Genomic DNA, 17,244 nt, shown 5'->3' with positions numbered 1-17,244 from the left:
AGGCCTCACCTGGAGTGCTCAGGCAGAGCAGGAAGAGGACCAGCAGAGACGCACGCCATCACCACCATCATCAGCACGGCGGTCACCATCATGGCGGTCAGAAGCAGAGACCGAGCAGACTTCCTCCGACAGACGCAGCTCTGCTCTTATAGCGTCAGCAGCTGCTCTGAGGTCAGCTGGAATCAGTTTCCACATCACAACCCAAACAGCTCCGTGTTTTCTCTCCTTCACTGAAGGTCCCCGAGCTCTTTTTATCGCTCAGTCCATTTATCTGACCGGAAAGGTCCCTTTGAGAAGGAGACCTCCTCCTCCAGGGAGTTTAGATCCAGACTAAAATACAATTTTACACAAAAGTTTCACATCAATAGAAATTCTAAAAAATGAGCTGAATCGATGTTTCTCCTCCAGTTAAAAACTATGTGAAACAAGAACAGGTTTCATGTATAAGGAGCCAGAAGAGAAGAGTTTCATCAGGTCTGAGTGCAGCCCGGGACATTTAGAAGGATTCTAGCTGTAGATCTCCGGTGAGATGGAAGTGGAAGGTTATTCATCATTCTGCAGAGGCGTGTGGGCCCAGGCTTTATTAGATTCACTTACAGAGCAGACACTTTGTTCAGTGAGGTCACAGAGCAGTTTGTGGCAGCTTTGCATCAACCTGGTTCCGAGCGCATGGCGTCGCCTTCCCAAGACGGGACTTTTTCGGATGTGGCTGAAGGAGACTCAGTGCTGTTCTCAGCTCACATCTGCAGCTCCAACCTCGTCCGTCTGTTGTGATGTTTGCGTTGCTATGGAAACAGCTTCCAAACACGTCAATCAGAATAAATGGATGGTCTCTTAAAGGCACAACTTGTGCGCTTTGAGGCGTTTGTGTCCATCTCTGCATACAGCCATGAACCCTTTCCATTTCTCTAGAGTTCAAGAATAAAAAAGATTTCGTCGTGTTTTCTGTAGGTGAGTTTGTTCTTTTTTTATTGCTTCTGCTTTGGCTTTAGCTTACATTTATCTTATTTCCATTTTCTGTATTTCAGCCAAGCTGATTTGAGTTGAATTTAAAAGCTGGTTTCCTCCTGTTTTCTTTAGTTTTACCGACTCATTTAGAAGAACTCGGTTAGTTTAGACCAACCGTACCGACACAGCGAAGAAAACAACTTCACCACCAGGAACATTTTTATTTCATCCAACATCTTTTATAAGTTAACACATCTGGAACAAACACTGAAGAGAGCAAAAACAGCAGGTTTAATCTGAGAGGAAGGAAAACACAACGAGACCTAATCACATGAGCCTCCACTTCCTGGAAACAACACATCATGCAGAACACAACATCTGATCTCTGGAGGGGGCAGGGGGTCCCACAGCTCTAACGGAAGTCTTCGGCACAGAACATGCCCTTAGCGCGGCGCAGGATGGAGTCCTTGGACGCGTCGTAGGGATGCTCTTTGGACGGGATCTCCAGCACCGCCGGGATGGACTGCATATGCGCGTCGATGGCGTGGCGGATCATCTCAGCGATGAACTGGTTGATCAGGATGATGCCGATGTCGTTCCGTGCCAAGAAACTCCTGCAGAGAGGAAGAGGTTCAGTCAGCGACACCAGACTCCACTCAGATCCATTCATGCTGGTTCAGGTCATGATTCATTATCAGGAGATCAAAGCAAGACCGCTGGAAACCAGAAGTACTGATGCTCAAAAATAGAAACTCCATTAATATTCCTGTCAGCTGAACAACTAACTACCGTTTAATCACGAGAACAAAGGGTCTTTCCTATAAATGAAACATCTTTCAACTCAGACACTGAAATGCTCAGGACGGATTATTTTTATTCTTTAAAAACTAAAAAAAAAAGTATCTTTGTGTAGTTATATAGTGGTGTAATGACACTGCTAACAGGGATATGGTTCTTTCTCTTTACACCTGCAGTGCAGACGATGAATTCATGTTCACAGACCTGAGGACGGTCCTCATGTTGGAAAACCTTCAAGTCATTTCACACTAACACAGCACCAAACTGCCTTAAAGTTTTACCCAATTCACCATTACCTTCATGATTAAAGGCCTGCATTGGTGTAAAACTGATCAGAGATGAAGTTGCACCAGACATTAACGACCACTAAAATGTTTTTTTTTTTTATTGACTTTGGCAGAGTACAGAGAAGTGACAGAAAGAACTCAGAACAAATTCCTCTGAATCTCATGGATGAGTTCTTCTAAAAACACCACATTTCTGAATGGAGTCTGGTTGGAGATTCGGGCCGCTCACAGTTACACAGCAGAAGGACATGTTGGGTCCAAACAAACCAGACTCCATTCAGAATTTCATCAAAATAACGTGCTCGGTTCTGAAGACCACGGCAATGACGTCATCGTTCATGTTGATTATCAAGATTCTACAACACGTGACAGTCACTTTAAAATGAGATAAATAATCAGATGTGCGTGCGCGCGAGCATGTGAAGGGCCTCACTTGAACGTCTCCTCGATCTCCGTGATGCTCGTGTCCTTCTCCACCACCAGGAAGTTGGGTTTCCGGTTCTTGTTCAGTTCACCGATACCGCCGAGCAGGAAGCCCGTGCACGTGTCCTCGTCACCGATAACGGCGATCAGCTTCCCGCGACCCGCCATCACTCGCTGTTGTCCTGTGTCACGGAGCAGAGACGCTTCACTGTCCGACGGGCTGCGGTCATGTGAGCAGGTCAGCTGACCGTCACTTCCGCTGGTGGGAGGAGCTTATCTGTCATACGTCACTGATGTTAACTCATCACATGTTATTTTTAAATTGCTGATGAGTTTAATATTTAGTAACGCTTCATTCAAGTGCTGTATGTGAATCTGAGCTTCACAGCGTCACTCACCATGAAGGAGCACAGATTATAGATTACAGATTATATTTTATCTGTGTGAAGGAGGGGACCGTGAAACTCCGCCCACTTTGATAAACCAGCTCCAAACAAGCAGACCGCGCACACGCACGCGCACTCAGACTGAAGAATCTCCTGTTCGGAGCTGCTGTCACAGCCCTTTTACAGACAGCCGTTCCACTTCCTATTCGCCCCGTTATAAAAAAAATGGCTGCAGTTCAGTTGATTTTCTCTGGGGGCGCTGGCGAGCGAGTGCAGAATGACCATTTTCCATAGGGCTGGCGCTAATAACTCAAAAAATGTCCCCGCTAGCGGCTGAAACCTGAAAATAATACTGTGATTTCTGACAGAGGGATGTGGATTTATATCGAAAGTACAATAACCTGGGAGTTATGGCTTTCTGTTTTCTTACAGGTCTGGCATTTGCGAGTCAGTATCCGCTAGCATCTAGCTAACGGAATCTGAATAACGCACGGCTGATTACGACCGGCTGCTTTACGGCATTCGTCTACTGTGCCAGAGTGCTAACCTGGTGCTGCTAACAACAACCAAAGCTAAACCAGAGGCTAGTCAGAGAGTATGTAAAAGGGCTGTGCTGAAATCTGTAACTATTTGAGCTAACCCCTCTCTGCTAGCTCAGCGCTTAGGACTGACCATGCCGTAAAGTGATGCCACATGCGTGACGTCACTCGGGATGCAATACTGACAATAAATGTGTATTTTAAACAAATCTAGTGAGTCTAAAAAATCAAACCAAGTGCCGTTTGAAAGGATAATTTATCCTGCCTTTAGGAAAATTAAAATGAAAAAATATAAAAAATTCTATCAAAAGCAATGGCTGCATCTAAGGTGGATTTCATAGTATCACCAGAGAGTTCGGCGTGCTCTGCACTGCTTCGTTGGCGCCCCTAGAGTGCAGTACCACCCGGAAATAGCCGCCAGTTTTCCCTCTCCTCATAATAGAGACTCTCTGCTGCTGTGTTTAACAACGGCTCGTGAAGGCGTCAGCAGTCACGTGAGGATCACAGACGGAAATGCAGCAGAGCCGTTAGTTTGTAGGAACAACAGAAGAAAAATGGTGAGTTTGGAAAGTTTAGCGACATTTTCACAACATTTATCACTCTGAGGCGTTGACGGGACTCAGACTGCGTAATTAGCCTGTTAGCAGTTAGCTTCCTGTTGTGGTTCCAGGCGACGGCGGCGCTGACTGCGGGTCTGGAGCGGATTCCGGATCAGCTCGGCTACCTGGTCATCAGTGAGGACGGAGTTCTGGCTGTGAGTGTGAACATGACGTCACGTTCCGTCCGTTAACTGTCCGGTGACGCTTCCAGTGTTGGACAAAGTGATTATTGATGATTAATGAAGTATTTTCCTGAACACAGTTTGGTTGTTGAGCTCTGATTAAAGGCTCGAGGCTTAGCTGCGGCGTTTGGAGCGAAGTGGTCGCTGATTGGTCGCTACTCACCTGTGCAGTCTGCAGGTGAGCTGGAGAACGATGAACACACAGCAGGTGTGATGATGCAGATGGTTCGGACAGCCAGTCGCTTCAGGTTACCTGGATCAGCGGACCCGCCCTTCAAGCGCATGTCAGGTAGCGTAACCACCCTGTGACGTCAGTCAGGTGCGTCTCAGCTGACAGACCGTCTCACCTGTGTCTGTGTGCAGTGGTTCTGGAGGACTTCGTCTACACGGTGACGGTCTCGGGTCAGAAGGTGTTCGTGGTCAAACGTCACAACAGCCAGCACGAGCCAATCAGCGTGTAGAACCGTGTCAGGTGGTGATGAAGACGAGCCCAGCGGCTGATGTCATTTCTGTTTGTGTAAACTTTGTGTAAAATAAACAAGTTGAAACTCTGTAGTCTTCATCAGTTTAAGTTCAAACTGTTCAATTAATCAGAACCAGCAGAAACAGGATCAGAACCAGCTGAAGTCAGACTAAAGGCTCCATGGACCTCATGTGCACCCCCTTATGTGCAGCAGTTGGATTAAAACCATATCCAGCACCACAGAATAAGAAATCACACAAACACAGGTGAGAAGAAAAAAACCTTTATTGCATCATCAACGTCTCTGCGTTTCTTCTTCTTCACATTAATAAGGAATGACGAGGCCGTCAGGTGCGGCTCTGTGGAATGAGTCAAACTGTCACCTGCCATAAGCCCCGCCCCTCCTTCCCCACAACATCCCGTCACATGACCTGGAGCTAAAACATGCAAATTAAAAGAAAATAAAGTGATCTAACAAACATCTGCAGAAGAAGAAGACGATGGGAAACCAGGCGAGCTCCGAGTCCATGACGACATTTCCTCCTACAGACATAATTTAAAAAAACAACAAAAAAAACCAGGAACAGTCCTGTGAAACGCTCCTCTTCCTGTTTGTACACGGTGACATCACTCTGCTGCTTCCCGTTTCCTGTCAGGTGGTCTAACGTTTCGACAGCTCATTGGACAGCCAGTCCAGACCCTCGTACAGACCGGTACCCTGAGTGGCACAGGTGGCCTGGACGTGCCACTGAAACAACAAACAAACAACACGTTTGAGTCCTCCGGGTAAGCAACATAAAGACATGAGCTGCATTCGGACAGAAGTTCTAAGAACGCAGTTCTAATAATATAATAAATATATTATAAATAATATATATAAATATATAAGAATAAATAATATAAGAACTGCCCTCCCCAGGGGAACTGTTTCAGTTTGCATTCGCATGAGTCGGGACCCTGATGGACCTTGATGGGACGCTTTACTTTAGCGCCACACTCAACAACAAAACAAAACCCGCGAAAAGTAAGGAGAGAAGAAAACTCAGTAGCCGTCTTCGTAGCTGCAACAGTAGTTTTTAAAAATGACGGGGCCACAAGAAGCGGGAATAGGAGGGTTTCAGTTACGTCATCACGGGAGCGCGCAAATTTAAGTTGGTGGGCAGGAAGTTTGACTACAGCAGCACCAACATGGAGATGAGTGAATATTGTAGTGATTTGGAGCCGGCATATAGGGAAAGGTATTATGCGTTAGTTGAGAAATACATTGGGCGTGACCCATACTTAATGAAAATGTCCGAATTTTCGCAAGACCGGAACGATTTGCCAAATATAGAGGCTGTGGACATGACGAGCTACCTGGTTCTCCAGACGTCTTACTACACCAAGCAACAGATGAAGGCCCACAAAAGTTTGGAGGCATACAACTATTACCACAGCGGATGGATCAGCAAACTCGGAGTAAAACGTCTACAGAATGATTGTGTTTTGGTGTTGGCCAGGGTAAGTTTGTTTTCTGTGTTGTTTATGGTGCATTATCCCAATAGAAAATACAGTGTGTAGTGCAGGGCTGGGCAGTAAATCAGAACTTAACATGTTGAACGCCGAGCTGTGAATGTTGGTACTCAAATAACAATCAAAAATGATTTGATAAAATGCCGAGATCCAAATATCCAAATGCTGACATTGTGTCTTTGTTAGCCTAATGCACAAGAGAGAGAGAGCGAGCGATTCTGTTGTCATGAACCTGGGAGCTAATGTGCGCTGTTAGCACTTAAGCACTTCGTGGATACTACTGAAACGTGAAGATTGTGACGACGTGACAAATTTGTTTGGTTTAGATCAACCACTCTCAGAGATCGCATGAAACACCGATGGCGGTGTCTTAGCTCTGTGTTTGGGTAACCCAGCTTGACCGTCGGAGCCCAGTCCACTGACTCAGTAGCCAACAACGCGCTGGGGCAGCCTTCAAAACAAAGCCCAAACGTAGCCCGTATTACTTTACTGTTGACTGGCATTTAACAACATAATACTTTACTGCACTACTACTAAACATTTAGATTTCGCTCATACCTTTGACGAAGTGGTCACCGCAGACACGAGCATTTGCAGATTCAGCCCCTCCAGTCTGTAAACGTAGGTTAACTATCCACTTTTTGTGGGGTTGTTCTGTGAGTTTTTTTCCATTTCTCACCTCTATGGGCGATTACCTTAGGTACTCTATAGTAACCCTTTCCCTTCTCTCGGTTAGACCGATTGCTACATCCAAAAACGGCACAAAACTGAGGCATTTTGGGCAAAAAAGTGGCAGACAAAACACAGGGTTTTCAATGGGATCCAGCTCCAGTTGCCCACCACTTAGGTTCGCGCGCTTAGAAAATACAGATGTGTTCCAGATGTGGAACCTAGAACAGAGCCAGCTGAGGAGAAGGAGCTAAAATGGTTCCAGGAACTGAGGGCCGGGGTCCCTAGTTCCTGTGTGTTCGAATGAGGGAAAAAAAATGGCCCCGTTCCTGAAAAGGTTACAAGAACTGCCAAAGGTTCCTACAGTGGGAATGTGGCTTATCTCCACAGAGGAACCCTCAGCTCTTCTTCAGTTTTTATTGTTGGATTGGACAGACTGGACTCAGGCATAGGTCCTGGATCTTAACTAAATAGTTCTAGTGGGTCTCCATCGACCCGTGGTTCTTATCTGGAACCAGTTTCCTGCTCAAAGTTGGTTCTGAGGATTAGTTCTGTAGACCAGCAACTGGTTCCAAACCAGACCTGGACCAGCTTAGTCTAAGAGGGAACCAGCGGTTCCGGATAAAAATCTTACCAAGCTCTGGTAACCGGATGGTGTCGTGGTAAGATTTCATGTGGCAGGCATGAAAATGGGTCAGGGGTTAAAAAGGTGAGAAGAGCGCGCGCGGCCCAGGGGGCGGGGTATGACGAGCTTTGTTCACCAACACTGTTTCACAACCGGCACTGCCACCTTCCCTTGCAACTGCTGCCTGATTAGATCTGGGCCCTGAGTTGCCTGGCTCGGCCCTGCTTGTTCTGGGATCAAACTATGCAAACTATGTGTTGAAGCAATAGTTTCCAGCTTCTTTTTGTGGATGTCGGTCTGCACATGAGCCATCAAGGCATGGCTGCCCTTATTGCCATAGTTGATCTCCTTCTGGCAGAGGACACACCTGGCCAGTTTGTTTATTTTATGGAAAACATCCCCTATGTTGAAGGACACCTCCTGCCCCTTCACGCAAACCTTTCCCTCAAGTTTGACCCAAGCCCATCTCCAGCTGCACTTGATCCCTGAGTCTATCTGCTTCACAGCTGCAGCATCCTCCTCTGTTAATACACTCATCCTGCAAGAATATTTTGTGTTAGTTCAAATGGAACATCAGTATTAACTGTAAACAGGGCTCGAAATGAACTTTTTTCACCACCACCCAAAATGACAAGAAGATATTAATGTTACTAGCCAAACACAAAATGGCTAGTACGTTTTATTTTCTACCAGCCACACTGAGCTTAAATTTACCACCTTTGGGCCAGTGTTAAAAGAAGAGCTGGTTTCTGTAACATGGTTACCCAGATGTCAGAACAGTAATTGGTCGTAAGTAAATGTCACTCTTAATTTAGATTAGTGGTGTGGTGTCATAACACTAGCACTTTTGAGAGCAAATAGAATGGCCAATCACTGTTTCTCACATTTGGGTAGAACTAACCACTGGACTACCAGATATCATTTCACCCTGGTGTTTAATTTAGAGCGAGACGGGCGGTGTTCGCTATTTTTAGGCGGCTTGAAACCATTACATTTCAATGAATCAATAAATAACATTACTGGCGACCAGTGTTTCTGTTACGTAGCGTTAAAAACAAGCTTGACACTAACTGTATTAACAATCAGGGCCGTAGCCAGGATTTTGGAATAGGCGAGGTCCAATATATATATATATATATATATATATATTTTAAATTATATAGTTTTTAATATATAGCAGTGTTGCACATTGAGGCTAGTAGCAAAATAAACCATTATAATGTAACAAGAACCCATTGCTAAAAAGAACCTGATTATTTCCCAATGCAAGCCTATAGAAATGTTTGGTACAAGCAAAGGCCATTTGGCCAGGCATAGAGTAAGGCTAACTAACCAATATAAAAAATAGAGTTAAATATAGATGGATAGATGCATATTGTAGGCTATAGCTGTTGCTAAACAACCTATAAAGATTTATGGGCAATATTGAATTCATTACTAAATTGGATGTGAAAAATAGTCTCCAGCCTACATAAATGTGCATTGCTATAACAAGGTGCTCTTTCAAAAGCGCACCTATGCTTCTCTGCTTCTTTATTCACGAACCATACATGACACCGATATAACAATCATATCATTCTAAAGAGCTCGAGCTGAGCTTTCCGTCAGTATATAGCAATCGCCGCTGCACTGCAGAGTGGCCGAGGAAATCGTTCGTCAAATTCGTCTAATTTTTCTATTACTGATTACTGGTATGCAGCTACTATGTTGACGGTACTTTTCTCACCGAATACGGGGCGCACACGTGTTATACACACCGTTGGAAAGGGCAGAAACAGACCTTTCAAATGGTACCACGCACTCACACATTCACGAAAGTGATGTCAACACAAACGTCAATTGAAACGTGTATGCGAAAACCGAGATTAAAAAAAAAATAATTTAAAAAAATCCCTGAAAATTACCGAGGTCCAGACCTCGCTTTCCTCATAGCTGGCTACGGCCTTAACAATATCGAGCGAACAGGAGCTAATCATTTCTACCGGAGCTTTAGCTAGCTCTCACGGTGTTCAAGACAAGTTGTAGCGAACAGTGACTTAACCCATGTCAAGAGAGCTCCTCAGTTGAAAAAAAAACAAAAAAACAATCTCGGCTTTCTAACTATCAAAAAACGCCCAAATCAAGTCTGCTGTTTTTTAAAACCATCCAGCGTGAACAAGGAATTTCTCCATTCAACACCACTGAGCTTAGTTTCCATATGACTCGTCTCGCAAAAGCAGGCTAGCAGGTAACAACTAGTATTTATCATCTGCAGCAGTCATGAGCCAGATAACGTGTTGCCCTAAACTTGATTTTCAGCACGCATGTTAGAATAACATTTATGTGCACATGTTTGCCACAGTAAGCGAGTTACCTCAACACGTAACAGCAACACAACCGTGCGACTTTTCCATTTAGCAGCTTTCACCCTAAAACGTGTTGTTCAGATCCAGAGCCATTGCGGATTATTCCATCAGTCAGTTTAGATCCAGCGGGAAATGAGTTGCCATGTCAATCAATAAAAATGTGACTTTGCTGTCTGAATCAGTGGAATACTCGTAAGCGAGGACTGGCAACCAGGAGTGGGTTGTACCAGCTGATCAGAAAAGAACCGCTATATATAATAGCTATTAATCTCGATTGGCTGTAACCATTTGTAGCCTATACCCCCCCCCCCCAAAAAAAAAAAAAAAACTCTTCAGATCTACACGATTCACACAAGTCACCTATTTTGGGACCAAAACGGCGAATTTCGCCGAAAGGTGAGGAATTATCATGCCTGATGTGGGTGATCCCCCTACCTGTCCTTCACCTAGCCCTAGCCCTGGGATAAACGCGCCTGCCAAATGCATAAACATACATACAGATGATTGATTATCGATCAGTTCTTACGGTTCTGCTGCGCAGGCTGTGCAGGCCCAGTTTGTCGGTGAGTTCGCTGACCCCCATGGCGTTGGGAAGATCCTGTTTGTTAGCAAACACCAGAAGCACTGCCTCCTTCAGCTCATCCTCCTGGATCTGAGGAGTCATATGATTTCAGTGTGACTGAGCTGCTGATCAATGAAGCCATTGATCTGTTAAAATATCAATGTGGAACTTACCATCTTGGAGAGCTCCTCTGCTGACTCAGCAACTCTCTCTCTGTCGTTACTGTCCACCACGAAGATCAGACCCTGCAACGGAACCACACGCCGATTAATTCAGACCCGCAACAGTGTCCTGTCGCCACGGCCCGCCGGGTCTCACCTCGAGTGTCCTGTCGCCACGGCCCGCCGGGTCTCACCTCGAGTGTCCTATCGACACGGGGAGCCGGGTCTCACCTCGAGTGTCCTATCGACACGGGGAGCCGGGTCTCACCTCGAGTGTCCTATCGACACGGGGAGCCGGGTCTACCTCGAGTGTCCTATCGACACGGGGAGCCGGGTCTCCTGTCGAGTGTCCTATCGACACGGGGAGCCGGGTCTACCTCGAGTGTCCTATCGACACGGGGCGCCGGGTCTCCTGTCGAGTGTCCTATCGACACGGGGAGCCGGGTCTACCTCGAGTGTCCTATCGACACGGGGAGCTGGGTCTCCTGTCGAGTGTCCTATCGACACGGGGAGCCGGGTCTACCTCGAGTGTCCTATCGACACGGGGAGCCGGGTCTACCTCGAGTGTCCTATCGACACGGGGAGCCGGGTCTACCTCGAGTGTCCTATCGACACGGGGAGCCGGGTCTACCTCAAGTGTCCTATCGACACGGGGCGCCGGGTCTACCTCGAGTGTCCTATCGACACGGGGCGCCGGGTCTACCTCGAGTGTCCTATCGACACGGGGCGCCGGGTCTCCTGTCGAGTGTCCTATCGACACGGGGAGCCGGGTCTACCTCGAGTGTCCTATCGACACGGGGCGCCGGGTCTACCTCGAGTGTCCTATCGACACGGGGCGCCGGGTCTCCTGTCGAGTGTCCTATCGACACGGGGCGCCGGGTCTACCTCGAGTGTCCTATCGACACGGGGCGCCGGGTCTCCTGTCGAGTGTCCTATCGACACGGGGCGCCGGGTCTACCTCGAGTGTCCTATCGACACGGGGCGCCGGGTCTCCTGTCGAGTGTCCTATCGACACGGGGCGCCGGGTCTCACGTCGAGTGTCCTATCGACACGGGGCGCCGGGTCTCACGTCGAGTGTCCTATCGACACGGGGCGCCGGGTCTCCTGTCGAGTGTCCTATCGACACGGGGCGCCGGGTCTCCTGTCGAGTGTCCTATCGACACGGGGCGCCGGGTCTCACGTCGAGTGTCCTATCGACACGGGGCGCCGGGTCTCCTGTCGAGTGTCCTATCGACACGGGGCGCCGGGTCTCCTGTCGAGTGTCCTATCGACACGGGGCGCCGGGTCTCCTGTCGAGTGTCCTATCGACACGGGGCGCCGGGTCTCACGTCGAGTGTCCTATCGACACGGGGCGCCGGGTCTCCTGTCGAGTGTCCTATCGACACGGGGCGCCGGGTCTCACGTCGAGTGTCCTATCGACACGGGGCGCCGGGTCTCACGTCGAGTGTCCTATCGACACGGGGAGCCGGGTCTCCTGTCGAGTGTCCTATCGACACGGGGCGCCGGGTCTCCTGTCGAGTGTCCTATCGACACGGGGCGCCGGGTCTCCTGTCGAGTGTCCTATCGACACGGGGCGCCGGGTCTCACGTCGAGTGTCCTATCGACACGGGGCGCCGGGTCTCCTGTCGAGTGTCCTATCGACACGGGGCGCCGGGTCTCACGTCGAGTGTCCTATCGACACGGGGCGCCGGGTCTCCTGTCGAGTGTCCTATCGACACGGGGCGCCGGGTCTCACGTCGAGTGTCCTATCGACACGGGGCGCCGGGTCTCACGTCGAGTGTCCTATCGACACGGGGAGCCGGGTCTCCTGTCGAGTGTCCTATCGACACGGGGCGCCGGGTCTCCTGTCGAGTGTCCTATCGACACGGGGCGCCGGGTCTCCTGTCGAGTGTCCTATCGACACGGGGCGCCGGGTCTCACGTCGAGTGTCCTATCGACACGGGGCGCCGGGTCTCACGTCGAGTGTCCTATCGACACGGGGCGCCGGGTCTCACGTCGAGTGTCCTATCGACACGGGGCGCCGGGTCTCACGTCGAGTGTCCTATCGACACGGGGAGCCGGGTCTCCTGTCGAGTGTCCTATCGACACGGGGCGCCGGGTCTCCTGTCGAGTGTCCTATCGACACGGGGAGCCGGGTCTACCTCGAGTGTCCTATCGACACGGGGAGCCGGGTCTACCTCGAGTGTCCTATCGACACGGGGCGCCGGGTCTACCTCGAGTGTCCTATCGACACGGGGCGCCGGGTCTACCTCGAGTGTCCTATCGACACGGGGCGCCGGGTCTCCTGTCGAGTGTCCTATCGACACGGGGAGCCGGGTCTACCTCGAGTGTCCTATCGACACGGGGCGCCGGGTCTACCTCGAGTGTCCTATCGACACGGGGCGCCGGGTCTACCTCGAGTGTCCTATCGACACGGGGCGCCGGGTCTCCTGTCGAGTGTCCTATCGACACGGGGAGCCGGGTCTACCTCGAGTGTCCTATCGACACGGGGCGCCGGGTCTACCTCGAGTGTCCTATCGACACGGGGCGCCGGGTCTCCTGTCGAGTGTCCTATCGACACGGGGAGCCCGGTCTACCTCGAGTGTCCTATCGACACGGGGCGCCGGGTCTCCTGTCGAGTGTCCTATCGACACGGGGAGCCAGGTCTACCTCGAGTGTCCTATCGACATGGGGCGCCGGGTCTCCTGTCGAGTGTCCTATCGACACGGGGCGCCGGGTCTACCTCGAGTGTCCTATCGACACGGGGCGCCGGGTCTACCTCGAGTGTCCTATCGACACGGGGCGCCGGGTCTACCTCGAGTGTCCTATCGACACGGGGCGCCGGGTCTCCTGTCGAGTGTCCTATCGACACGGGGCGCCGGGTCTACCTCGAGTGTCCTATCGACACGGGGCGCCGGGTCTCCTGTCGAGTGTCCTATCGACACGGGGAGCCGGGTCTACCTCGAGTGTCCTATCGACACTGGGCGCCGGGTCTCCTGTCGAGTGTCCTATCGACACGGGGCGCCGGGTCTCCTGTCGAGTGTCCTATCGACACGGGGCGCCGGGTCTCCTGTCGAGTGTCCTATCGACACAGGGCGCCGGGTCTCACGTCGAGTGTCCTATCGACACGGGGCGCCGGGTCTCCTGTCGAGTGTCCTATCGACACGGGGCGCCGGGTCTCACGTCGAGTGTCCTATCGACACGGGGCGCCGGGTCTCACGTCGAGTGTCCTATCGACACGGGGAGCCGGGTCTCCTGTCGAGTGTCCTATCGACACGGGGCGCCGGGTCTCACGTCGAGTGTCGTATCGACACGGGGCGCCGGGTCTCACGTCGAGTGTCCTATCGACACGGGGTCTCTGGTTCAGTTTGTTCTCTTTTTGCAAACTCGGTGTGATGTTCCCAGTCGGCTGTTCGTCTCATTCATTGAGTGACGGCTGCTCCCAGTAACCAGCTCAAATATGAAGCTTGCACTCTGAACTCTTCACCCACCAAGTTCTGGTCATGTGACCGGATCAGGAGTGCACCTGAGTCTCACCTACCTGTGTGTTCTGGAAGTAGTGTCTCCACAGAGGTCTGATCTTGTCCTGACCGCCGACATCCCACACTGTGAAGCAGATGTTCTTGTACTCCACCGTCTCTACGTTGAAGCCTGAAACACACACACCAGGTGACATGTGAAACACCTACTGAGCATGTGCAGACCAGCAGCTGGCCTCTGACAGACTTTAAATCTGAGTTTACTTCTTCTCCTCCTCCTATAGTTTACAGAGAACTGAACACCGTTTCTGGGGTTCCACATGTTTCCACTCTGGGGCCACTTTCATCCTCAGAATTCCCGACACTCGATAGAATTTCCCTTGGAATCAATCAACCAACCACCCATCCCTGCAGGTGTTTTCCAGCTCAGTACCTATGCTGTTTCCGGGATGTGAAGAACGTAACGTAAATGTGAGGAGGCGAAACGAAATACAGAGATATCTGTAATTCAGTTGTGCCAAGTTAGGGCTGCACGATTATGGAAAAAAAAAAAATCATAATCACGATTATTTGGATCATAATTGAAATCACGATTATTAATCATGATTATGGAACAACGATAAACAACTGAATTTTATTGCACTTCTTTCCAAATAAAAAAAAAATTTCAGTGCAGAATGCAATTTAAAAAATCACGAAATGAAATCTAGCTAAGAATGTACTATGTAAGGAATAAACAAAATAAAACTGAAATGCAATTATTATTGCACAGTCTTTGCACAACACCTACTTTTGTTGGACATCACTTGACACCACTGCTGGCTGCACTAGTGACGAGCTGCGCGCTTAACTTGCTTGTGGATCAGTTAGGCGGCGTAACGAATAGGTCCATGTTCGCCCCCTGGTTGTTGGCGGACTACTGGTTAAATGCTTGCATGCTAGAGTATAATGCAACTGAACCCGCATTAAGAAAATAAATGAACGCATATTGTTTTGAGAAGCAAAACGCTTTATTTTTTAAACCCCAGCCAACTAGCCGGACTACCTTCATCAACGCCAAAGCGAGGCTGGAACTCTGCTCACAGGACGCAGCAGGGGGTAAGAAAATGTTCAGAAATGATGTTGCTGATATGGGATGTCATACAGCTTCATATCAAAAGAGGCGAACTATCCCTTTAAAGATATCTCAAACTGGAATTACTACGAGTCATAATTCAGGCAAACCCCTACACATGAATGGCAAAAGTGACGTCATTTGTCCGAGCAAGAACGTAGTTGTGGATATCAGTTCTGTTCTTCTTGACTTGGAAAACTGAATCACAGATATCTACAATACAGATAAAGTCTGGCTTTTAAATGTTGAAATGTGCGGCTGCCAGGCAGCAGGTGTGCAGCCAACACTGAGCATGACACATCCGTGCGAGTTAAACCAAGAAAATGATTTGCATGGAGTTGCTGGAGGAATCGTTCAGGCCCCCAGCAGGTAGAGAAATCCCACAACATCCCCCATGTGGAGTAAACAGAATCCTTCTCATAAACAACAACTTTAATCTCAGCAGCCTCCAAACTGCAACAGTCTCCATGGAAACGCTCCCCGCATCATTCAGAATCACATGACCTCAGAGTACCTGACGTTGGTTTTCATGTTTCCTGCATTGGGCTCCAAGTCATTTGTGCTTGAAAAGAACAAAGAGAGCTTGTGACTGAAGAGCAGTAGCCAATTACAGGGCTTCTGTGTAATCTACCTGGACTCCTGACCTCAGACTGATTCAGGTCACCCGTCCCTCTGCAATAAAGACACACCTGGAGGTGAGTCCATGCAGCTGTCCAGCCTGACAGGAAGCCCTGTCCTCATTCAGACATTACTCACCAATAGTTGGAATGGTGGTGACAATTTCTCCGAGCTTCAGCTTATAAAGGATTGTTGTTTTTCCAGCTGCGTCCAGACCAACTGAAACAAGAGGGAGACACACAGCTGGATTTAAACACAGAAAACAGCTGGGTTTATGCACAGAAAACAGCTGGATTTATGAGGAGAAAACAGCTGGGTTTATGCACAGAAAACAGCTGGATTTATGCAGAGAAAACAGCTGGATTTAAACACGGAAAATAACTGGATTTATGCATCAAAAACAGCTGGATTCAAACACGGAAAACAGCTGGATTTATGCATCAAAAACAGCTGGATTTAAACACAGAAAACAGCTGGATTTATGCAGAGAAAACAGCTGGATTTAAACACGGAAAATAACTGGATTTAAACACAGAAAACAGCTGGATTTATGCATCAAAAACAGCTGGATTCAAACACGGAAAACAGCTGGATTTATGCATAGAAAACAGCAGGATTTATGCAGAGAAAACAGCTGGATTTATGAGGAGAAAACAGCTGGATTTATGCACAGAAAACAGCTGGATTTAAGCACAGAAAACAGCAGGATTTATGCAGAGAAAACAGCTGGATTTATGAGGAGAAAACAGCTGGATTTATGCACAGAAAACAGCTGGATTTAAGCACAGAAAACAGCAGGATTTATGCAGAGAAAACAGCTGGATTTATGAGGAGAAAACAGCTGGATTTATGCACAGAAAACAGCTGGATTTAAACACGGAAAAGAACCAGATCCAAACCCAGAGGAAACTGGATCTGGATCTAAACCAGTTTCACAGTGATACACTCATTGTAAACAGTATTGTGATTAATGTCAATAAGAATAAAATATTAACATAATTGAGGTGAATGTAAACAAACTGCTTTTGACAGCTTTAACTGGCTGTCCTTCCGTTAGCTCGGACTGATAGCATCTTGTAAGTAGCCTAATTAGCTTCTATGTCTTTCCTATTTTCCCTTAAAAGCGGTTCAACTTTGACCGGTGGAGACTTCGTGACTCAAAACGGAATAAGTCGGTCCTCCTAAAACAACATTCGGGCAGCGGAGCGAGTTTTCAGCCGTTCGCCGGTGCCTGGTCGGTCGGTTCGGAGCTAGTTAGCCTAGCCGCGGTGCTCACCCATCAGTATCCTCATCTGCTTCTTCCCGAACAGCCTGGAGAACAGAGACGAGATGGTCAGACCCATGTTCACGGAGTCCCGGGAGCGGCGGGGGAGTAGAACCTGGCGGCGGGGACTGAGACCCGTGTAGTCCAGAGAAGCTGCTGTCAGAGCCGCGGGACGGGCGCAGGGCGGGCGGAGACGGGCGGACTGAGGGCGCAGCTCCTCCTCGGTGCCACGTTCAGGCCAACGCGGAATAATTGACGTCACTACTTTGAAACAACTTTATAAACAGCACA

At 49.0% G+C, this 17,244-nt stretch overlaps 3 protein-coding genes across 3 annotated transcripts; 1 reads left to right on the top strand and 2 right to left on the bottom strand.

Moving 5' to 3' along the window:
* Positions 1-1,154: 1,154 nt before the first annotated feature.
* On the bottom strand, positions 1,155-2,711 carry atp6v1f (ATPase H+ transporting V1 subunit F). The gene is made up of 2 exons (XM_075472398.1): positions 2,467-2,711; positions 1,155-1,562 (listed from the first exon to the last, which is right to left on the bottom strand). The coding sequence occupies exons 1-2, from the start codon at positions 2,622-2,624 to the stop codon at positions 1,361-1,363; spliced, it is 360 nt and encodes a 119-aa protein (XP_075328513.1). The 5' UTR covers positions 2,625-2,711; the 3' UTR covers positions 1,155-1,360.
* A 1,081-nt stretch (positions 2,712-3,792) lies between these two features.
* On the top strand, positions 3,793-4,713 carry lamtor4 (late endosomal/lysosomal adaptor, MAPK and MTOR activator 4). The gene is made up of 4 exons (XM_075472399.1): positions 3,793-3,938; positions 4,052-4,135; positions 4,334-4,451; positions 4,526-4,713. The coding sequence occupies exons 1-4, from the start codon at positions 3,936-3,938 to the stop codon at positions 4,621-4,623; spliced, it is 303 nt and encodes a 100-aa protein (XP_075328514.1). The 5' UTR covers positions 3,793-3,935; the 3' UTR covers positions 4,624-4,713.
* Positions 4,714-5,189: 476 nt separating this feature from the next.
* Positions 5,190-17,213, bottom strand: LOC142385676 (ADP-ribosylation factor 4). The gene is made up of 6 exons (XM_075472400.1): positions 16,966-17,213; positions 15,828-15,908; positions 14,020-14,129; positions 10,512-10,583; positions 10,303-10,428; positions 5,190-5,373 (listed from the first exon to the last, which is right to left on the bottom strand). Exons 1-6 carry the CDS (start codon positions 17,030-17,032, stop codon positions 5,287-5,289), a joined length of 543 nt encoding a protein of 180 aa, XP_075328515.1. The 5' UTR covers positions 17,033-17,213; the 3' UTR covers positions 5,190-5,286.
* Between the last annotated feature and the right edge of the window lie 31 nt (positions 17,214-17,244).

Source organism: Odontesthes bonariensis, chromosome 8 (assembly GCF_027942865.1).
Source record: "Odontesthes bonariensis isolate fOdoBon6 chromosome 8, fOdoBon6.hap1, whole genome shotgun sequence".
NCBI classification, from domain to species: Eukaryota; Metazoa; Chordata; class Actinopteri; order Atheriniformes; family Atherinopsidae; genus Odontesthes; species Odontesthes bonariensis.
The sequence above is the reverse complement of the archived record's forward strand: the minus strand, read 5'-3'. Positions and strand labels throughout refer to the sequence as shown.